Source organism: Sminthopsis crassicaudata, chromosome 2, assembly GCF_048593235.1.
Source record: "Sminthopsis crassicaudata isolate SCR6 chromosome 2, ASM4859323v1, whole genome shotgun sequence".
Classification (NCBI taxonomy): domain Eukaryota; kingdom Metazoa; phylum Chordata; class Mammalia; order Dasyuromorphia; family Dasyuridae; genus Sminthopsis; species Sminthopsis crassicaudata.
In genome coordinates this window covers 273,434,393-273,455,460 of record NC_133618.1, presented here as the reverse complement: position 1 = coordinate 273,455,460, position 21,068 = coordinate 273,434,393, and the positions used below count along the sequence as shown (strand labels likewise).

Genomic DNA, 21,068 nt, shown 5'->3' with positions numbered 1-21,068 from the left:
CAAATGTATCTCAAACTTAACATATACATCACAGAACCCATATTTTCCCCTTTAAGAAACATCTCTTTCAAATGTCACTATTACTGTAAAGCATAACATATCCTTCTAGTAATTTTCATTTAGAACTTTGGTATCTTCTTCATCTCCTCATTCTTATTCTCCTGCAATGCCAACTAGTTGCCATATCTTTTATTTTTCCAAATACATGCAAAAATAATTTATAACATTCATCTTTGCAAAATTTTGTGTTTCAAATTTTTCTCCCTCCCTTCTTTATCCTCCTCCCTTAGATAGCAAGCAATCCAATATAGTTTAAACATGCAATTCTTCTAAACATATTTTCATATTCTTTCTCCTGCACAAGAAAATCAGATCAAAAAGGGAAAAATAAAAAACGAGAAAGAAAGAAAAAAAAAACCCAAACAACAACAAAAGTGAAAATACTATGCTTTGATCCACATTGTCTCCATAGTTATCTCTTGGATTTGGATGCCTTTTTCTATCCCTATTCTGTTGGAATAGCCTTGAAACACCTGTTGATTGCTTTGAAACATTGTTGAAAAGAGCCAAGTCCATCACAGTTGATCATCATATAATCTTGTTCTCTTGGTTCTACTCACTTCTTTTAACAACAGTTCGTGTAACTCTTTCTAGACTTTTCTGAAATCAGTCTGTTCATCATTTCTTATGCAGCAATAATGTTCTATTATATTCATATACCACAACTTACTCAGCCATTCCCCAGTTGTTGGGGAATTTTCTCAATTTTCTGTTCCTTGCCACTACAAAAAGGGCTGCTACAAAGATTTTTGCACATGAGTCCTTTTTTCCTTTTTTAAAAAAATCTCTTTGGGATATACACCCAGTAGAGCTCTGCAGGATCAAAGAGCATGTACAGTTTTATAGCTCTTTGGGCATAGTTCAAATTACTTTCCAGAATGATTGAATCAGTTCACATTTCCATCAACAATATATTAGTTTCCCAGTTTTCCTCACATCCCCTCCAACATTTATCATTATCTTTTGCTGTCATCTTAGCCAATCTGAGAGTGTATATTGGTACCTAAAACTTGTCTTAATTTGCATTTCTCTAATCAATAATGATATAGAGCATTTTTTTTTTTCATATGACTAGAAATGGCTTTAATTTCTTCATTTGAAAATTGTCTATTCAAGTAATCTGATGTTTTGTCAGTTGGGGAATCAGTTGCTGTTCCTTATTTCTATCTCTAAAATATTACTTAATGATGCCTCTTTTTACGTTCACTTAAGCCCCACCCAGGTTTAGAGCCTAATTAGACTCTAACCTGGACTTTTTCAATAACCTCTTATTTGGTCTCTTATGTCTTAAGCTTCTCCCCACTGCAGTCCATCCTCTACACAACCAAGATTTTCCAATATAAGTTTGATCCTGCCAACCTTTTAGCTCCTTAAATTCCAGTCGTTCCTTGTTGCTTTTAGGAACAAGAATAACTCCTCTTTTAAAATCTCTTAATAAGCTGGCCCTATTCTACCTTTCTAGGTTCCTTATATTTTACTCCTCTATTTATACTTTCATACTCTCTGCAGTTTAGCCTTATAGACTTGCTCTTCTGTTCTGCACATAGTCCACGGTCCATGCCTTAGCTTTGTTTAGCCCACCTCTTGGAATCCTGATTCTCTTTATAACGCAACTCCAGCACCAACTACTTTTTTTTTTTTTTTTTAAGATTTGTTTATTTTGGTTTTTTCCCCTAATTAATCAGGTATCTTTATTTTTTTCTCTCTTCCATTTTCCCTTATCCACTGGAATGTTTCATATTGGAAGAGGCAAATATTCTTCTTGAATAGGAGTCTCATATTCCAGGGGAGGTCTGCAAGTGCAAAACTCCTACCTATAATTAAACCTGATTAAAATGTAATTATGAAACATTTAATAAAAGAAAGGAATAGACCATGCCATATAATGTTGATTTGTGGTTTTCTAAGTTAATATAAATCTACCTCTATTTAAGTTTGAAACCAGTGCTTTAGAAATATGGTTGACCATTCATTTGGCTAGAGTTTTTAAGTCTTTCATAATTGTTCTTTTTTTTGTAATATTGATCTTAGAGTAAAAATTGTTCTTGTTTTGGTCACTTTTGGTCTTGCTAGTTGCTAGTACACTCTCTTCCCAAACTGCCCTGTATATTTTTATATACTTAAATGTGTGTATGTTGTCTCCATATTAGAATATGATCTAGATTCTTGAATGATGCTAGGTCACTTTTAGTTCTATTTTTGTAACTTCTGCATTTAGTCTAGTGTTGGGCACATGTTGTTGTTCTTCAGTCTTTTCAATTGTATGGAACTCTTTGCGATTTCATTTGGGGGTTTTCTTGGCAAAGATATGGAAGTGGTTTGCCATTTTCTTCTTTAGCTCATATTATAAATGAGAAAACTGAGGTAGATAGGGTTAAGTGACTTACCAAGATCATGCAGCTAATAAGTACCTGAGGCTGGATTTGAATTCTAGAAGATGAGTCCTCCTGATTCCAAGTCCAGTGCTCTATCCACTAGCTGCCCACCTGGTACAGAATAAGTACTTAATCATTGCTTACCACTCAATTGATATCCCAGAGTAAACTGAAGATTTATATGGTTCCTGAGATTTCATCTTAAATCATAGCTTCTCTGTAAGAAATACAATGCAACAAATAAGTATCTCAAGATGTGAAAAACAATATTACTAAAATGATAATTAGAGGCTGAGTGGAGATTTTTACAATCCAGATTTGGGAAGGGAAAATTAAGCTTATTAGTCTAGTATAGTAGACGCATCTAAGGGGCAAAATTGGTAGGCTTTTGGACCTGGAATCAAGAGGAACTAAATTTAAATCCTCCCTCAGCGCTTTACTATATATATGAATCTGGACAAGTCGTTACTCTTTGTCTTTTTTGGTTTCCTTAACTGTTAAGGGGGAATAATACTTACAAAGGTTTATTTTGAGGATAAAATGGAATATTAGTGAAACACTTTGCAAACTATAAAGTACTATATAAATGCTAGTTATTCATATTGTTATCATTATTATTGTTGTTTTTACCTTTGAGGAGGAGTGGAATGAAGGATGGAGTAATCTGGAATGTTTATTCTTTCCCAAGGCTGATCACTTAGCTATGTTACAAAACATTTTTTTGAAATTAAACTGCATAAATTATGTTACCTCTATTTAATCACTTGATACTCATTTATTTAGAAAATTGAGAAAATTTGCATGTGGTTTAGAATTGAAACTTTGAAGGGAAGCATGTCAGACTATTATACTAAGAACAAACTGGTATGACTAGAACTGTCAGGGGGCCATATACAAAAAGTAACACACAAAAATGAATTTTAGAATCCATAACTTTAATGCTTTTTTTGTTTATTTTTAAGATAACCTGCTAGAAGATGAAGGCAAACCACTATTCGGAGCCCTTCAGAATAGACAGGTAATTACTAACTACATAGTATTTGTTATTGTTCTCCTAAGTAGCATATTATTCATGTTGTGTTTTTATAGGAATCCAGGGTAAGCTCTGTAATTATTTTTAATCCTCATTAATTTCCTATTGTATGCAAGAAAACAAAACTAAAAAATATTAATTGGAATCTTATTGAAGAATAGATACTTGCTTTCTAGCACATTTTTAAAACTGTACTTTAGAATTAGTTACTCATGGAATAGATTCCAGAAAATAATGTGCAATATTATTTCAAGTGATATTTGTTCATTTTAGTCCAAGTAATCAGTTTTCAGCAAGCTGGCCTTGGCTCTCTTGGCTCCTTGGCTTTATGCTCCCCATTAAAATTCCAGCTTTCCAGGACTCTTGAGATTTGTGGGGTGGCAAGAGAGGGACCTTGAATCAGTTTCATTCCCTGTAAACAAAACAATGAGTCATTTATCTTCCCATAGGGGGAAATAGAATTCCTCTGCTTCTACATAAACCTTTGTCCAGTGCCATTTCCCTCCTGTCTTCTTGGCAGGTAGCTTTGTAGTCTTCTTCATAGCAAGTATTTTTGGATGTCATGATCCTGAACTTGAGGATCCTTGCTTTTCCTAACAGTCATTATTCTTTCTAACAGAACATTCCACTTTAGCACTGGAATAATTTTAAATTGAGCATATATGAAAGTCATCCCTATTTTTAAAAAAGCCTAACATTTTAAGCCTGCAAAACACTGTGGTACTATGAATGTGATTATGGGATGAGTGTAGGTTTAAACGTTCAATCCATATTTGGAGAAGATAGATATTTTATATAATAGCTATAGTTGTTTGCATGGAGTATTGTAAGGAAGCCCTAAGCTAACAAAATCTTCATAAATTTTTCAGTAAATAAATGAATGAAAAGGCATTTATTAATAAGTACTTGTAAATAGAAAAAGAGGAGACAATCCTGGCTTTTTTTTTTTTCTCTTCTTCTTCTTCTTCTTCTGAGGCTGGGGTCAAGTGAGTTGCCCAGGGTCACACAGCTAGGAAGTATTAAGTGTCTGAGACCAGATTTGAACTCAGGTCCTCCTGAATTCAGGGCTGGTGCTCTACCAACTGTGCCACCTAGCTGCCCCCAATCCCAGCTCTTAAGCAGCTCATATGCTCATGTTTTTAATTGAGGGACACAACACATATAATAGAGTTTAGCTGAAAAGTGGATTGAAAGCCCTAGAAGTGCAATGGTTGGACAGATGAAAAGGCCCAGGGGTATTTAGGGTGCATCCTTATGTTAAATGGCAATGCCCATGGTGTCTGAACCTTAGAGGCATAGCAGCAGGATAGTTGATAAGGCTCGATGTAATCCTCTATCTCACTTCAGTGTTTATGATTGAAAGACTCCTGTTCATCCAAGTATTCTTCCTACCTGGCTACCCCAGTAAAGTCTGAGTGGCCCAAGGTCCTTGGAGGAAGGGTGATGGGACATGCAGGGAGAAGGGAAGGATGTATTTTTTAGTGATTCCTTTTATCTGTGTGTGATTGAGGTACCTGTAATATCTGTTCTGTCTGTCACCTTTTCTATACACACACACACACACACACACACACACACACACACACACACACACAATATATATATTTATATATCGCAAATATGTATTATAAACTTAAGCCATTTTGCAATAAAAAAGTTACTGCTTTTTAATGTTAAGTATTTACATTTCCATGAATTCCTTTTCAATCTCTTTAGTAATGGAGTATATCTCTTATAGATTTTTTAAAAATATCACTTAACTGTTTAATATACATATTGCCAGTTTAATATACATAATTGAATTTGACTACTTGTTATTTTTAATAGTCACCTGTATTCCATCATATTACTGCCAGAATTGACTTAGCCATTCCTTTGTTGTATTGTTTCCAATTTCCCATTAGTTTAACATCATTACTTTGAGTATTTTTATACAAATTACAGCTTTTCTTTTTTGTCCCTTTTTTTCTTCTGATTTAGCACAGTGGCCTGAAAGCATTAGTACAGTTCGCTGTGGCACAGAGGATTACCTCTCCTCAGAGCTTGATACAGAAGCATCTAGTTCGTCTTCTCTCAGGTAGTCTTTGAATTGATACTGTCTCATTACATTTTCTGATGTATTTCAAATGGTATAAAAATTGATTCATTGGAAAATAATATAGTCCAATTTTTGAAGAAGATACTTAACAATATTAGTGTCTGTAGAGCCTGTCAAGAAGCAAATGCCTATAATGAAGACCTAACTCATGAAGAATTAGACATCTCCAAGTACCCATAAGCACTTAAATGGAGATTTTTGAGAACACTGCTTCTCTTTGTCTGCTAATAACCTTTTAGTCCACTTGTTTTTTTGTTGGTGGGTTGTTTTTTTTTTTTTTGTCGTTGTTGTTTTATTTTGTTTTGTTTTGTTTTTTTGTATTTTTGCACTCTTTTAGGACTCCTGACAACTACAGCTACTGATATTGTTGTCTCTTTTCAAGTAGAAAAAAAAAAAAGAGTGTGTGTGAGTGTGGATATGTTTTGAACTGGATTGTGTGTAATTCTGTTTAAGATCCTAAAATAGTTGATAAATCCAGTAGAACTAAATGAGATCATCAAAAAAATGATATATAATTTACTTTCAATATTTAGATATATATACTTTCTGAGAATCAAACTGGCAGGATATGGACAATGCAGTAATGTATCACAAAAACATATGATTCCAAATTGCTACAGGAGAAAAACAATCCCTATAATAAAGAAGAGATGCAGATTATTGTTTTTTTGTTTGTTTGTTTGTTTAATCATCAAAATTTCCTTAAAATACCTACTATTTGTCCTTATTGTGGTAAGTGCCAAGGATAGAGGAATGTAAGCCACAGTTGTTTATCTTCAAAGGGTCCACAATTAATTTGGAACACTTAACATAAAATGAGAAATTATACAAGCTACATTACAAAGTAGCATATATTAAGTATCAAAGAGAAATGCAGAAAAGTTAGAAAAGTCAGTTAGGACAACTAAAGTCAGAAAAAGTAAAAAAAATCTTTCCAGCAGAAAGATTGGCTTACGTGAGGGGGGAAGAGAGAGAGAATTTCAGGCATAAAGATGGTTATAAAGATTGTACAATTTACATTTGCACGTAAAGTTAATTTGGTTGGAGAGGTAGGTTTATGTAAACATGTGAGAAGAAATTTGGTGAAAAAGTGATAATGAATGGTCTTGAAAGAGAAAATGAGAAATGTGTTCATCTTTAGGAAGGGGGAAATTATTAAAGATTGACTGGGAATAAAGGGAATTTTAGCATGGGAAATACTAAAGGAAGGGAATAAAGCATGAAAAATTGTGGGTTAGTACAATAAAGCTGTATGTTGTGTTTGAATCAGAAATGGTTTAGCATTGAGGGAGGAGACTAGCAAAGCAATCATTGCAGGAGTAAAGGCAGAAGTTATAGGCAACTAACTAGTGGTGGGAACTGTGGTAGTTGGAATGGCGGGAAGGAGATTAAGAAGGAGAAAATGTCAGAATTTTTTAGAAGAGAGTGATCAAAATGATTGGAGAATTTTAGAACTGATTATCTTGGAATACAATTGATATCTAATTGACAGTTTAAATCCTCTAGTACAAAATGATTTGGAGAAGCTTAATTTCACAACTTTTTGAGTTTTAAATGACAGCAGAAGATCCTTAGGAATAGTTAGAGATATGGAACTAGAGTTCAAGTGATAGGTCACAGGTGGAGAAATCAATCTCAGTTAAAGATACCATATAAACTTGACAATTGAAGCAGTCAAGGTAGAAAAGTTCTCCAAGAGAAAGTATAAAGAGTTGAACATGAAACTAAGGGTGACTACATTGGAGGATTTAGAAGAAGTAAAGTCAAGGAAGAATGATCATAGAATATGACCAAGGGAAAGTGACTAAGGGGTTTTAGAATCAAGAAGGAGTCATGATTCATATATCAAATGTTGCTGAGATGTTAAAGAAGCTAATGGCACAGAAAAACGTAATTTCATTAGCCCACTTGGGAATGGAAGCCATATATACAGACTTCTTATTCCAGAAATTTAATGAAAAGAAGGCAAAAAATTTGACCATACTTAGGGGAAATACCAGGGTAAAAATTTTTCCTTCCATTTTTTTCTCTCTTTGCCAAAAGGTAGATTTATTTAGGAGAAGCGATTGCAAACAAAATGAGGGGTTAAAAAGATATCAGGAATGGCAAATATGAAATGGGTTATCATTATCAAGGATAAGAGTTTGGAAGAATCCATTAAAAGGAATATGCCATACAGCCTAGGTATGCCATTGACTGGCAGATTAAATCCATAGAGGATTGTAGTAGACTAGTCAGAGTTAACTATAGTAAGGAGATAAAGGAAAGGCACTTATGAGGGAGAGGGACAGAGTACCTTTTTAAAAATATTCACTTAATTTTCAAATAATTACCTCTTCCTACCTCTTCCAAAACACTTAGAACAAAGATTTTAAAAGAAAAAATAGTTCAGAAAACTAGCCGACATGTCAGTTATATTTGACATATATAGTTCTTTGTACTAATAGTCTGAAAGAATAGATTGAGGTGCGTGCATCTTCTCATTTCTTTTCGAGGGACCATACTTGGTCATTATAATTATACAGCATTCATTTTTTTAAAAAGAATGGATTTTTATAAAAAGGAATTTTCACGGAAAAAATGCTTGTTTTTTTTTTTTTTTTTTTTTAATGTTTATTCAGAAAATCATACATTCTGCATACCACATCCAGCCATAGCTGTATTTGGCTATATATAAACAAAGACTGGTAAATAAACATACATGCTTATGTATGTATGTGTGTATTACTTTTTGATCAGACATGATTTCATCACCACACAGAGGTCCCAGTGATGAGTTTTCTCTCTAAATGCATCTATTCTACAATGCTGAGTCTTACAGAGGTATGTGGGACCAAGAAAAGATTATGGGATATGATCAAAATCATACTTCAGTATATATCAAAAGGCAGGATTTGAACCCAAGTCCTCCTTCCTTTGAGACTAATTGTATATTCTGTCTACTATGCTGTCCATGTAGCATGATGTATGCATGTGTATATACACTGTTATATATGTGGGTATATATATATGTATGTTTTTATAGAGAATTACTTGTAAAAAACAATGTGGTATGCTACATAGAAAGACCAACACCATACTAATAAGGTGACCCAAAGCAAGTCACTTAATTAACCTTTCTGTGCTTCAGATAACATTATAAGACCCAATGCTGTAGACATGCAGGAGAGTTGCAAATCTATATTGGAAGGATGGGATTCCCTTGTTCCAATCCATAGGTCTTTATTCCTTCCCCTATAAAATAAGCATACTTTAACAAATATTGTTTTATAAATGTAAACATAAATTCATGTTTATATGTGTTTGAAATGACATAATTGGAGGATGTGGCAATATAGTCCTAGATTAGACAAAACTTTCATTGATGCTGAAGAGAAAGGTCATAATTTAGTGGCATACAGTGCTGATATCGTGATATGCATTGCGTAGGCACCTGGAACATGCTTTTTTAGGATCTTAAACTCACCAGCACTTCTTTCTAGTCTAAGCTTACACAAGGACCTGACCTGGGTGCTGAAATCATACATTATACTCACAATATCTACTGTCAGAGTTTAGTAGGATACAGTGAGAAAGGACAAATAGATATATGTATGTATATAATGCACATCAATTACACAGGCTATGACACATAAGTGTGCAGGTACCTACAAGTATGTCATATCTTTTGTATATCCTACCAAAATCAAATGACACATACATATTATTTCCCTAACCAGACTTTAACCTTACTTCCAATCCCCATAATAAACCTCTTTTATCAATCTAGATTTTCGGGTCTGTAGATTGCTTTACAGAGAACTTTTGTGCCACCAGAAGGGAGTCCCCAAAATGAAGGGAGTCCCTAAAACTCCCTACCCTTGCGCTGAATCCCAAGGAGTTGCAGGGGAGCTCCATTTGATTCCCTGAACTCCAAACCTTCCACTAGACCTTATTTAACTACCTGACAACCAGAAACCCTAATTTCATTTGGGTTCCCCAAATCTAAACCTCATCAGTTAGATTAGCCTTTTCTTTGGTAATGTCTTAAGGGAAAGTATAGCTAATTTATGAATTAGTCATCAGGCAAAATTGACTGTACAAAATAATAAATGGAGAGTAGAAATAAATAAAACTATAGTGTATTGTTATTTTGAAAACATAATTAAATGATAGTGCATAGACTAGTAGAGTATCAACATTTTTAATTGTGTACTGATTTGACAGTGATCTAAATGTAGCAGAAGTGGACTATTGTGAAGAAAAGCCAACTTACTGAAATTGAATCCATCAGATAAGAGATTTAGACTAGTTAAGACTCAGCATAAAAGCAGAAGAATTTTTGTTGATCAAGCTAATCCTAGGATAATGAAAGAACAAAAATGAAGGAAGAGCCAGCATTATAATTGAATGAATAGGTAGAAGACAGTATTTCAGATGATAGAAAATTATTTTTATGTTGGTGTGGCTGTGTGTAGAAAGATTGACCAGCACAACATAGAAACAACATAAAGATATGTTTTATAAAAGATGGACTTCAAATAGCTGCTGCCTTGATAAACAAATAAAATAGGTAACTTGGAATATGTGAGATATATTATTTACTATTATTAGATATATCAATTGTAACAGTTATTCTAAAATGTGTTCTACAATATAATAATAAACCATTGAACCATATAATTATAATTTTTTATTAATTTTTATAATTATAACATTTTCTTTGACAGTAAATATGCATAGGGTTTTTTTTTTTTTTAACAACATTATCCCTTGTACTCCCTTCTGTTTGAATTTTTCCCCTCCTTCCCTCCACCCCCTCCCCTAGATGGCAGGCATTCCCATACATATTAAATATCTTATAGTATATCCTAGGTACAATATATATGTGCAGAACCAAATTTTGTTGTTGTTGTTGTTGTTGCAAAGAAAGAATTGTATTCATATAATTATAATTTAATACTAAGAATGAAGTGTAAATAGAAAAAGATAAATAGATAACTTTAAGGTTAAAGAGAATCCTAGAAATTTTAGCTATGCTAGAAACTAAAAAGAAAATCAAAAATAAGAAAATAAATCTCCTGAGACATTCTCCTTGTGAGGGTTAGAAAATCCTATCCAAAAATGACTACTCAGAGACCTCTCGAAGTAAAAAGTAGAAAAGTTGTTTATTTAATAAATTCTCATGAAAATGAGCAATTCCACCATGAGGAGGGAAAGAGAGAAAGCCCACCATAGAAGGGCTAAAGAACAAGGAGAAGATGTACAGTTTTTATAGGTTTTAATTACAAAGCATTACATCATGGGTTGGGGAACATTAAGGGATAGGTCTTCTCCCCCCTCCCCCCCATCCCTTAATTGGTTGTTATTTGTGCCAGAAACAGCAGATTCCCTGGTTCCGGGAGGAACCATACATCAGGCAGCTAGTTGTCTAAACATTGATAACTTGAATAGCAATAAAGGTCATCATTCTGGGTTAAATACATATATCTAAAATCTAAGTAAATTTTGGCTAATACTCAACATACTTATGCAGGTCACAGAGACCTAAAGATAGAATACAGAAAAGGAATTTAACATTCTTGTAAGTTCTTCATCATATCTTACTCCACACATCCTCATAAAAAAAAAAATTAAATTTAAATTCTAAAGTAAAAAAAAAAATTATCTATGCATGTCCAAATTGGCTTCTCATTCTAAGAGATTGCAAAACTATATCCCAATGTACAAAATGTTAGATTCTCTTGATATGTTAGTTCTGCTGAATTATTTTTTTTCTCTTTTGTTTTTTGTTGGAAGAGTTGGCTCACTAGATAGGTGAATGGTTTATTTTGAAACAAAGGTAATGTAAAAACAGAAGTCAAGGAAAGTATAAAATTAAAGAAAATGTCTAATTAAAAGAATTTAAGATATAAAATTGAAGGAAGGATAAATAAATATTTAAGGATTTGTGTGCCGGAAATCATGCCTAAATTTATAATGTCTGGTCCTTTCCAGTTAGTAAAATTCATACTATCCATGTGTGTGCAATATGTTGTTTTTGCTATCTTCTACTCATCCCATCACTCAATAAAATTTTCATTTCATTTCATTATATCTTTTTATTCTTCATTTCTCTCTATATATCTTTCTATTCTTCTCTATCCTATAATATAGTCTTTTTAAAAAAGAAAGCAAAAAAAGGAACATTTTAGGAAAACTGAATTACATCAGTATAATTGTAATAAAACCTAGTTGCAGGGTTCTACCTACATATAGAATCTCCCACTTCTGCAAAGAACTGAAGGAAGTTAATGTTTGGTGGTTTTGTTGTTTTTTCTATTTATATTTTTATAGTTATTGTGTATCTTCTGTTTTCACTGTTCTGCTTCTTCATCAGTGATATCAAAATATAATTAGAAGTTATTTAAACTAGAATAAAAAGCCATTGATACAGAAGGATCCCACAAGACTGCTAATCTCTGTTCTCTTGTATTTTTATTTATTGTGTTAAATATTTCCCAGTTTAATCTGCTTAATTGTTGCCCTCAGACTGTATGTTTGACACCTAAGCCTTTCAAATGTTCCTATAAATCTTTCCATGCCTTTCTGAATTCATCTTGTTCATCATTTACTTGCACAGTAATATTTTATTACATTCATGTAACATGATTTGTTTTTCCATTCTCAAATAGTTCACATTCTGACTTTCCCTTGTTTCCAGTTTTTGGCTATCACAAAAAGGCCTGCTATAAATATTTAGTATTTATGTGACTTTCTTGCTACTCAAGCATTCTTAACTACTAAACTATTTTTTCTTATCTGAAACTAATGTGACCACTATTTGCAAAGGAATTATCATTCAACTGAGAAGTTGATAGCTTAGGGCTCCAAGGAGAAGAATGGAGTAAGAAGGAAATAGTCTTGGTGAATTGGAAACTGGCCTTTTGATTTTAGAAATGTGCGTTCTTGTAAATATTTATCTCTATCTGAAAGATTTGGTAAATCTCTATAAATTTTCCAAAGCCTTTTTGCTTCTTTTATATAAAACCTCTATAGTCATAGAACAGACTGAATTTTTTATGAATTTTTAATTTTGTGTTCATGTTTCACACTTCTTAATTCTATTAATGTTCTGTTCCAGTTTCTGATTTCCTCTTGTGATTCTCAAGTACAGAATTTATTATCAGACAACTCAGGCTTAGATTTTACCTATGTCACTATCCCTGTGACTTTGGTCAAGTCATTTAAAGCTCTTAGATTGGGTGATCTTCCAGCTAGTAAATGTTTAATAACCAGTTTTCTGGGAGCAGTCACCTTTCACAAACTTATTTAATTTTCTTTTCTTTTTGGGCAACTTGTATTTTTTTCCCCTTGTGCTATAATGATTCTATGACTCTTATGTCATCCAGGTCTGTTATTTAGATCTATATATTTTTCAGTGATTTGCATGATTTCATGATTTTCAGCTATTTCTGCATTGTAAATAATTCTGTTTTGTAAAAGTAAAATTATTACTGGTTACTTTTCTTGATTTGGGTGAGAGTAGAGAGCTTTTTTTTCTAAGTTCTTTTATTTAGCCTTGTTGTGTTTGTTTGTTTTATCAGTGCCAATTCTTACTTAATTTCTTTAAGTGTGCTATTTACCCATTTTGGATTGTCTTTCAGGATATTTTTTTCCCCCTCTCTGTGGCTTCTGATATATTAGCTAACTTAATTGTTCCATAGTATTGCTTTTTTTTTTTAAAGAGTATTTTTCTCCTACTTGTAAGGATAGTTTTCAACATTCACTTTTATAAAATTTTGAGTTATAAAATTTTTTCCCTTTTTCCTTATTTCCCCTTTCCCCAAGGCAGCAAGTATTCTGACATGGGTTAAATATGTGTAATCCTTTAAAACATATTTACATATTTGTACAAGAAAAATCAGACCAAAAGAGGAAAGACCATGATAAAGAAAAAAAGAAAACCAACAAAAAAGGCAAAAATATTATGCTTCAATCTACATTCAGTCTCCATTGTTCTTTCTCTAGATGTAAAGGGCTCTTTCCATCCCAAGTCTATTGAAATTATCTTGAACCACCACATTGCTGAAAAGAGTCAAATCCATCATAATTGATCATCACATAATTTTGTTGTTACTATGTACAGTGTTCTCTTAGTTCTACTCACTTCACTTAACATCACTTCACGTAAGTCTCTCCAGGCCTTTCTGCATTTATCCTGCTCATTATTTCTTACACAATAATAATATTTCATTACATTCATATACCATCAGTTGGGAATCCACCCAGTTTCCAGTTCCTTGACACTACAAGAAGGGCTGCTACATTTTTGCACATGTGACTCTTTCCTTTTTTAATGATCTTAACTAGATGATGAATGTTTTCAATCATGTGCACTGATGGACAGCACCTATGAAGCTATAGAGGATTGTCTTCTGTGTCAGTGATTGAAATACAGCTCTTTGAATTATTAAAATACTAAGTTTCTGACTAAATTAAATGTGTTGTTGTTGTTTTAGTTATTCTTCCTAACCTGAAATCTGAAGATACACCTTGCCTTCTTTCTGTAGATCTGTTTCATGTTTTGGTAAGTAAAGACTTTATTCTACTCTTTTGCTTCACCAGTGTGTGAAAAGGATTAGAGGTTCTTGAAGGTTGCTCCATTGAAGTAAAAGTCCTCATAGCTTCTTCCTTACTGGAAAATCTTTACATGTTTAATTACTAGGTCTTCTGAAAGCAAACATGATCTGCTGCTGCTGTAAAAAAGAAAAATGCAAAATATTCTTCATTAATGTGTATAACTTTTCCATTTTGTGACAATGGTGACAGAAGATGCTAAGAATTTTTTTAGACGGTCTATAAATTCTGACTTAGACTTTGGTATTTTAATTATGAAATTGTTTTGTCTGGTGACCAGTAGTAACTATTGTTAGTTTTAACATTCTCAATGCAAACCAATTAAAAGCCAGAAAGAAGTTGCAACTAAATGAAAGGATGGCTCATAGACTTTAGTTTTAGACAAATGAATGAACTAATATAGTTGGTTTTATTATGTGTCCAAAGATAATAAGAATTATCATTCTAGGAGAAATATGTTCATTTCACATTGTAATATTTATGATAAATGTTTGCAAAAACAGTGATAAAAATAAGTGCAGCTTATGGACCAATATCTGTTGCAGAAGAAGACATAAAAATCCAGTGCAAAACTTAGTAAGACCTTCTAAATTATAGCAGATAATTTGACTTTTGGTAAGTTCACTGCAGAGGTGGGTGCAAACAAAGATGGCAAAAAAAATATTGAAAAATATAGTTAAGGGATAAGAAAGACCAAAGTCTTACATACCACACAGAAGCTTTATGCATCTATATCTTGAAAGCTTTCTTTGAAAAAGAATCAGAAAGCACAGTATGTGGTATCAAATAATATGATGGAAAATTAATTTGATCATAATTTGACAAGCAGAAAAAATAATTTTTTAATTATATTGGAATCATCCTTGATCACTTATTTGTGTACAGGTATACTATTGGCTTATATAACAGCTCAAACTTCACATGAAAGAGAATGAGGAAGATTTAACATATAATTAAAATAATTCCAGCTTATTGTATTTATATTAGCAGTTGACACAGAATTACCAAATGGATAGAGAAAGGATATTAATTAATAAAAATTATGATCATTTCTTATAGACATATTTATAAATAGATACAAATTACTTTCTGTAATGAGACGACCAAGAGAGTCAAAAAATCATGTTAGCAAATAGTGAACTCTTTTACCAACTACATAAATATGGTAACCAAAAGTAACACTGGTTTAAAAAAAAAAGTAAAAATATGTAAATTTTTATATGTTAATAGTTATGAATAGTAAGTTTAGGGACGGCTTGGCACATTAATCCAACTAAACAAAGTGATCCTGATGGTTTTCAGAATCAGAATGGAAAGAAAACAACAAACAAAAGAAAGAAATGATCTCCAAATTTTTTACAGCAAACTTTTCACTCTTAAGGATGGAGAAGTCGATACATTTGTTTGGAATCCATCATCACAGTTAAGAATGTACTTCTAGGGGGCAGCTAGGTGGCGCAGTGGATAGAACACCAGCCCTGAAATCAGGAGGACCTGAGTTCAAATATGGTCTCAGATACTTAACACTCCCTGACTGTGTGACCCTGGCCAAGTCACTTAACCCCAATTGCCTCAGCAAAAAATAATTATAAAGGGAAATAGAAACAACAATGAAAAAGACAGAGTTGGGTAAAGCAGCAAACAATTCTCAAAGTATCTGAAAGAAAGGAAAATACCAAAGGTATGAGAAAAATCTTGAATCTCATTACTAACAAAAAATGCTAATCAAGAGAACATCAGTAACTTCCAAAATATATTTTTCCCTCTATATAAAGTTTTTTATTAGAATAATTACCCAAATAATTTTTACATTTTTATGTAGGCCACATCCTTATCCTCATACAGTTGACTGCAAGATGGTAGAGAATACTAGAGCCTACTGTGCTTTATTATTTGTTACGTTTAAAAATCAGTTGATTTAGCCTTAAAAATCATTTGATTTGGCAGAGCAAAACACCACCTTAAAAGCTATTCTCCAGTAAAACATCTACCATCTCTGTCAAAATCAAATACTCCGAAAAATATAACAATAGAAATAATCTTGTTTGGTAACTTTCTAATAAAGTAGGGAAATATGTATCTGCCCTATCATGGAGATGATCCAGACCCCAAATAAAACAAGAATTCTCTGTAGATCATAAGATTCTCTGTATGTACTTGCTTGTAAATATCATTGTAATAAATGTATCAAACATTGAAATATTGTTGACGCTCCTAAATGAAACACAGTCACCTAAAAGAGTTTGATTTTAATTAGGCTTTAAAGAAAAAAACAACTAAACAAAATGTCTGTTGGACAGATATAGTTATCCATCAATGTATACATATCTTATACATGCACTAAAAATGGACAGTCATTTGGACTTAAAACTAAACAGAAGAGTGTGCTAGACTATTTTAGGAAAAGGCCAAAGTTTTTTTTAATGACATCAGATTTCTCCCTAAAATAAAGATCCATTGTTTTAATTCTTACATTCTGGTAAGGTTATATGATTGCAGAATGCTATAGTTTTAAAATAATTGAAATTCTGTAGATCATCCAGAGAACAGTAGAAAAGCTCCTTCCACTGAAAGTGGTGGTCATGAGTAGATTGTAATACATCACAAAGAAAGAATCATAAAAAAGAGGCCATGTAAAGCCTGTCATCTGAGACACATAAGATCAAAAAAGAAAATGGTTTGAAAATGAGAGAAGGTCCATTGGTATCTTTGTGTTGTTAGGAGAAGTCAAAAACATCTCCTCCTTCCCCACTCCCTCCCCTGCCCTTCATGCAGCAAACTTAAAGGGGCACCAGAATAAAAGATACACAGAATAGATAAGCATTGATAAGTTGCTGTTTCTATCTATAATCCCATTAATAAGATCACATATCCAAGTTTTTTTGAGTATTTGAGTAGTGCAAAGAGATTTATATCTCTTTATTTTAAAAATATCTTTCATTTAAATTTACATCCATTGTTGACTAGGAGAATTCTGGGTCTCTGACTCAGTTAAATATATTATTTATTCATTTAATTCAGTAAAACATGTTAAGGACCTAATTTGTCATAGCACAATTAGTTCAAATCAGTAGGGAAAATACAAAATTAAGTTCTCATGGTTTGACTAGTTCTATATATTTTGCTTGTAAACAATTGGAAGATTTCTTTGGAAGTTGTCATTTAATTTGACTGATGTGTCTAAATTGATTTCACATGATGATTTGTAAATTTGTGAATCAAGCATTTTCTAGCCTTTTTGAGACTTGACCCTAAACAAAAAAAATATATATATATATTTTTTGCTTGCCTTCAGGATAAGCATTGGATGACAGTTTGAGCTGTCCTGGAGAGCAGGACCCCTCAAGGGATAGGGATCAGATTCTGTATATAAGTAAACTGCTAATACCCAAGGACTAATGCTGCCCTGCTATGTTCTTTGCAGGCTTTTCTATCTGAGGATCCCCATGCCTATAATCACTGGACAATACAAAGTTTTCTCTAATCTCTAAAACAGTTTTCTGTTCCCACTAAAAGCATTCTAATTGAGGCTTTTATTTCAGTTTGATATACTAAAAAGAGTACTAGACTCAGATTCCAGAACAGCCCGAATTTGAATTTTACTTCTAATGCTAGCTCTGTGACCATGAGTATGTCATGAAGCTTCTCTGAGCCTCATTTTCTTCATCTGTAAAATGGGGGTAATAATAATGGATACATAGTGTCACTTAAGGGTTATTATGAGTCTTAAATGAGAAAAGTGCTAAATCTCAAAGCTGTAATCTCCTAGTAATATCACCTTTTCCTAAACTATTTCAGCAACCTCCTAACTATTCTCACTATCTTGGTCTCTCTTATTTCGAGTCCATCTGGCATAGTAATGCCCTATTTATCTTCCTAAATCATAGTTTATTTTGTTGCTCCTTTGCTCAAAAATTTTTATGATTTGACTATGGCCTTCCAATAATAATAGTAGCTAACATTTATATAGGGCTTTAAGTGTTGCAAAGTTTGCAAAACCCTCAAAGTTGTTGGTATTGGTTATCTCCATTTTACAAATGAGGAAACTGAGGGAGATGAAGATTAAATGCCCAAATTGTTAGTAAGTACCCGAAGCAGGATTCAAACTCAGATTTTTCTGACTCCAAGTCTAGTGCTATGCTACTTAGCTGATAAGTTAAATCCAAAATACTTATCCTGGCATTTTTAGCTTTCCTCTCATTATGTTTTTTCATGTATTTTGTTAAGATATATTTGATATTGCCCAAATACAATTGTACTTTTCCACTTTTGTCCTTTTATCCTACTGTTGCTTCCATCACCTCTTATTTTATTCTACTCTCTTTGCTTGTCAAAAATTCTATCCATTTCATCTAATGAGTTGTGAGTTCTTTTTCTTCTGAAGTTATATAGTACTTTTTAAACTTTTTCTTAGGTAGTGCAGTAGAAAGAGTAATGGATTCAAAATTAAGATCCAGAGTCCATTAGTCAGCAAGCATTTATTTAGTACTTAGTATTTAGTAAGTATTTAGTACTGTGCAAAGTGCTAGGGAATTGAATGAAAAGAAAGATTTTCCTGGCCTTAAGGATCTTACCTGATCATAGAGCAAGACAATACAAAAGCAAACCAGAAAACAAGGTTGGGAGAAAGTGACAAAGTCTAGAGAGTCAGAAGCAAAACTGGAAGAGGAATTGAAGAATTAGATGACTTGGGTCCTTCTTTAACATGGAGCTGCCAAGACGAATTCATTGGGAGAATGTAGCTTCAAGGAAAGAGGGATATTAGGTGAGAAGGTCACATTGCCTGAGGGAAGTTCAGGGTGAGAAGCAGCCAAAAGATGGTCGAAGTCCAAAGTTGGGAGCAAAACTGAGAGAAAAGATTCACATTCTATTTCTTCCACTTACCTCTGTGATTTGAGGCAAGTCATTTATTTCTCCTATCATTTTCTACCTCCTTAAAAGTGAGGGGTTTTGATTAGATGATTTCCAATGTTCTTTCGAGCTCTAAATTTTACTGTGATCTTTGATCTATATTCAATTGGCTCATTCTTCCATGTGTATTTGTCTCATTCCTCTATTAAATTTTAAACTTCTTAAGAAAATGAATGTCTTAATCGTCTTTGTATCAATGCAAAAGTTAGCCCAATTTTTAAAATATGTTAGGTAGGTACTCAGTGAAATTGAATTAGGGAAGGAATCTGGATTACTGGCTATCTATGCTTTCTGCCAGATCTAGTACTCATTATTGCTGGCATACCTGTCACTTTGGAGAGTTGTCCTGATGGTGAGATGGGAGTTAACCCTTTAATAGCTGCTTCCAATTTGGTGACAAGAACAACTTAACCTCTTATACCCAGTGACATATCACTTGGTACTTTCCTGTGTAAGTGGTAGTAAAAGTTTGTGAAAATTGAAACCATGACAATCACTCTGGAACATTTTCATATAGTTGTGAGACTGATTTTGTTGGTCTCTTTACAGATATTGATGTTCATATTTTTTCCCTTTCACAGGTGGGTGCTGTTTCATCTTTCCCATCTTTGTATTGGGATGATGCTGTTGCCTTGCAACCTTCATCAGTTAGTTCTTCCTACAACCACCTCTATCTCTTCCATTTGATCACGATGGCTCATATATTCCAGATACTTCTCACCATAGAGACAGGTAAAGTTCCCTCCAATTTGGTGACCATGTATACATTCCTTTCCTCTATACTCATTTTTTTTCTCTGTCTTCATAGCACAGAGAATTAATTTTGCTTATGATAAGTCATCCCATATTTCTACAAGTTCTCAGTGATTTCTTTGATGAAGGATCAGCCTTTTACTTAAGAATAAATTCTAATTGTGAGGGAAAAAGTGAACATGACTATGAAAAAATTATCAACTGAACTACCTGTCCTCATTTCTCTGATATTGCCATAGATACATGTAGATAGCTTTTGGATTCTTAAAATCTCATTCCAGCTTATTACACCTTCAGTCTCTCCATAAGAATATTATCATCCTTAATATATTTCACTTCACACTTTTAGTCATTTCACAGGCTTGCCAAAATTTGCTGCATTTAAATAGGCTTTCAGGCATGCTTACAGTAAAATCTTTATTGTGCATCTACTTATGAGAAAGAAAGAATAAATGCCTTGGGAGAAATAGGGATAGACAAGAAGACAAGAGTATGTTGGCTTTTCAAGAAGGACTCAGAGGAAAGTTGATCTCTATTGCTGACCCACTCATGGCTTTGGTACTATATCAGAGATCCACTCAGACTTCATATCCTTGTTCTTTCATTCCCTAAAAGACCACTCATTGTTAAAAGATTGATTGAGATTCTTTAGCATTCTGCAAAGTAAACATTTCTTCCAGGATTAATTAACAAGGATGACAAAGGCATCATTGGAGAAACAAAATTGAGAACATTCTTTAAAATGAAACAAAACATGTCTGCATCTTCAAAGTTTAAAATCCTACCACTTTTTCTCTCCCACTGACAGATAATAAGCAAGAATGTGACCAGGGACCTTAGTGTGGGGGCTATAATAACATATAGCAAAGGAATCACCTAGTAGCTTATAAATGGTAAGAAAATCAGGAAATTAGCTGGAGCCAGATAGTCTTAGTAAAAAAAAAAAAAAAAAAAAGGTTCCTCTCATAACTTTGTGAATTATTATATTGTTTGCTGATGGCACCAAGCTCAAGGTATAGTAATAAGGATAAGGATGGATACTTTTTTCAGAATAATCTCAACTTCATGAGAAGTGATCAGAAACAAAGAAAATGAAATTGAATAAGTGTTACAACAGAGTTATATAGTTTATGCAAATCATAAAAAGGCTATAGTGTAGTAATACAAAAAAGCATACCACATAAAAAATAGGAAATGTTTGTGATATAGAAAGAAATCAGTGGGAAATTCATGGTAAATT

At 33.0% G+C, this 21,068-nt stretch overlaps 1 protein-coding gene across 2 annotated transcripts in view; it reads left to right on the top strand.

Moving 5' to 3' along the window:
• Positions 1-21,068, top strand: part of UBR1 (ubiquitin protein ligase E3 component n-recognin 1) — a 137,360-nt gene that overhangs the window by 97,228 nt on the left and 19,064 nt on the right. For both annotated transcript variants that reach the window (XM_074289406.1, XM_074289407.1), the window contains exons 36-39: positions 3,398-3,453; positions 5,449-5,545; positions 14,047-14,114; positions 19,657-19,807. In XM_074289406.1, the coding sequence (XP_074145507.1) occupies positions 3,398-3,453; positions 5,449-5,545; positions 14,047-14,114; positions 19,657-19,807 (372 nt within the window). The remainder of the gene's footprint in view (positions 1-3,397; positions 3,454-5,448; positions 5,546-14,046; positions 14,115-19,656; positions 19,808-21,068) is intronic.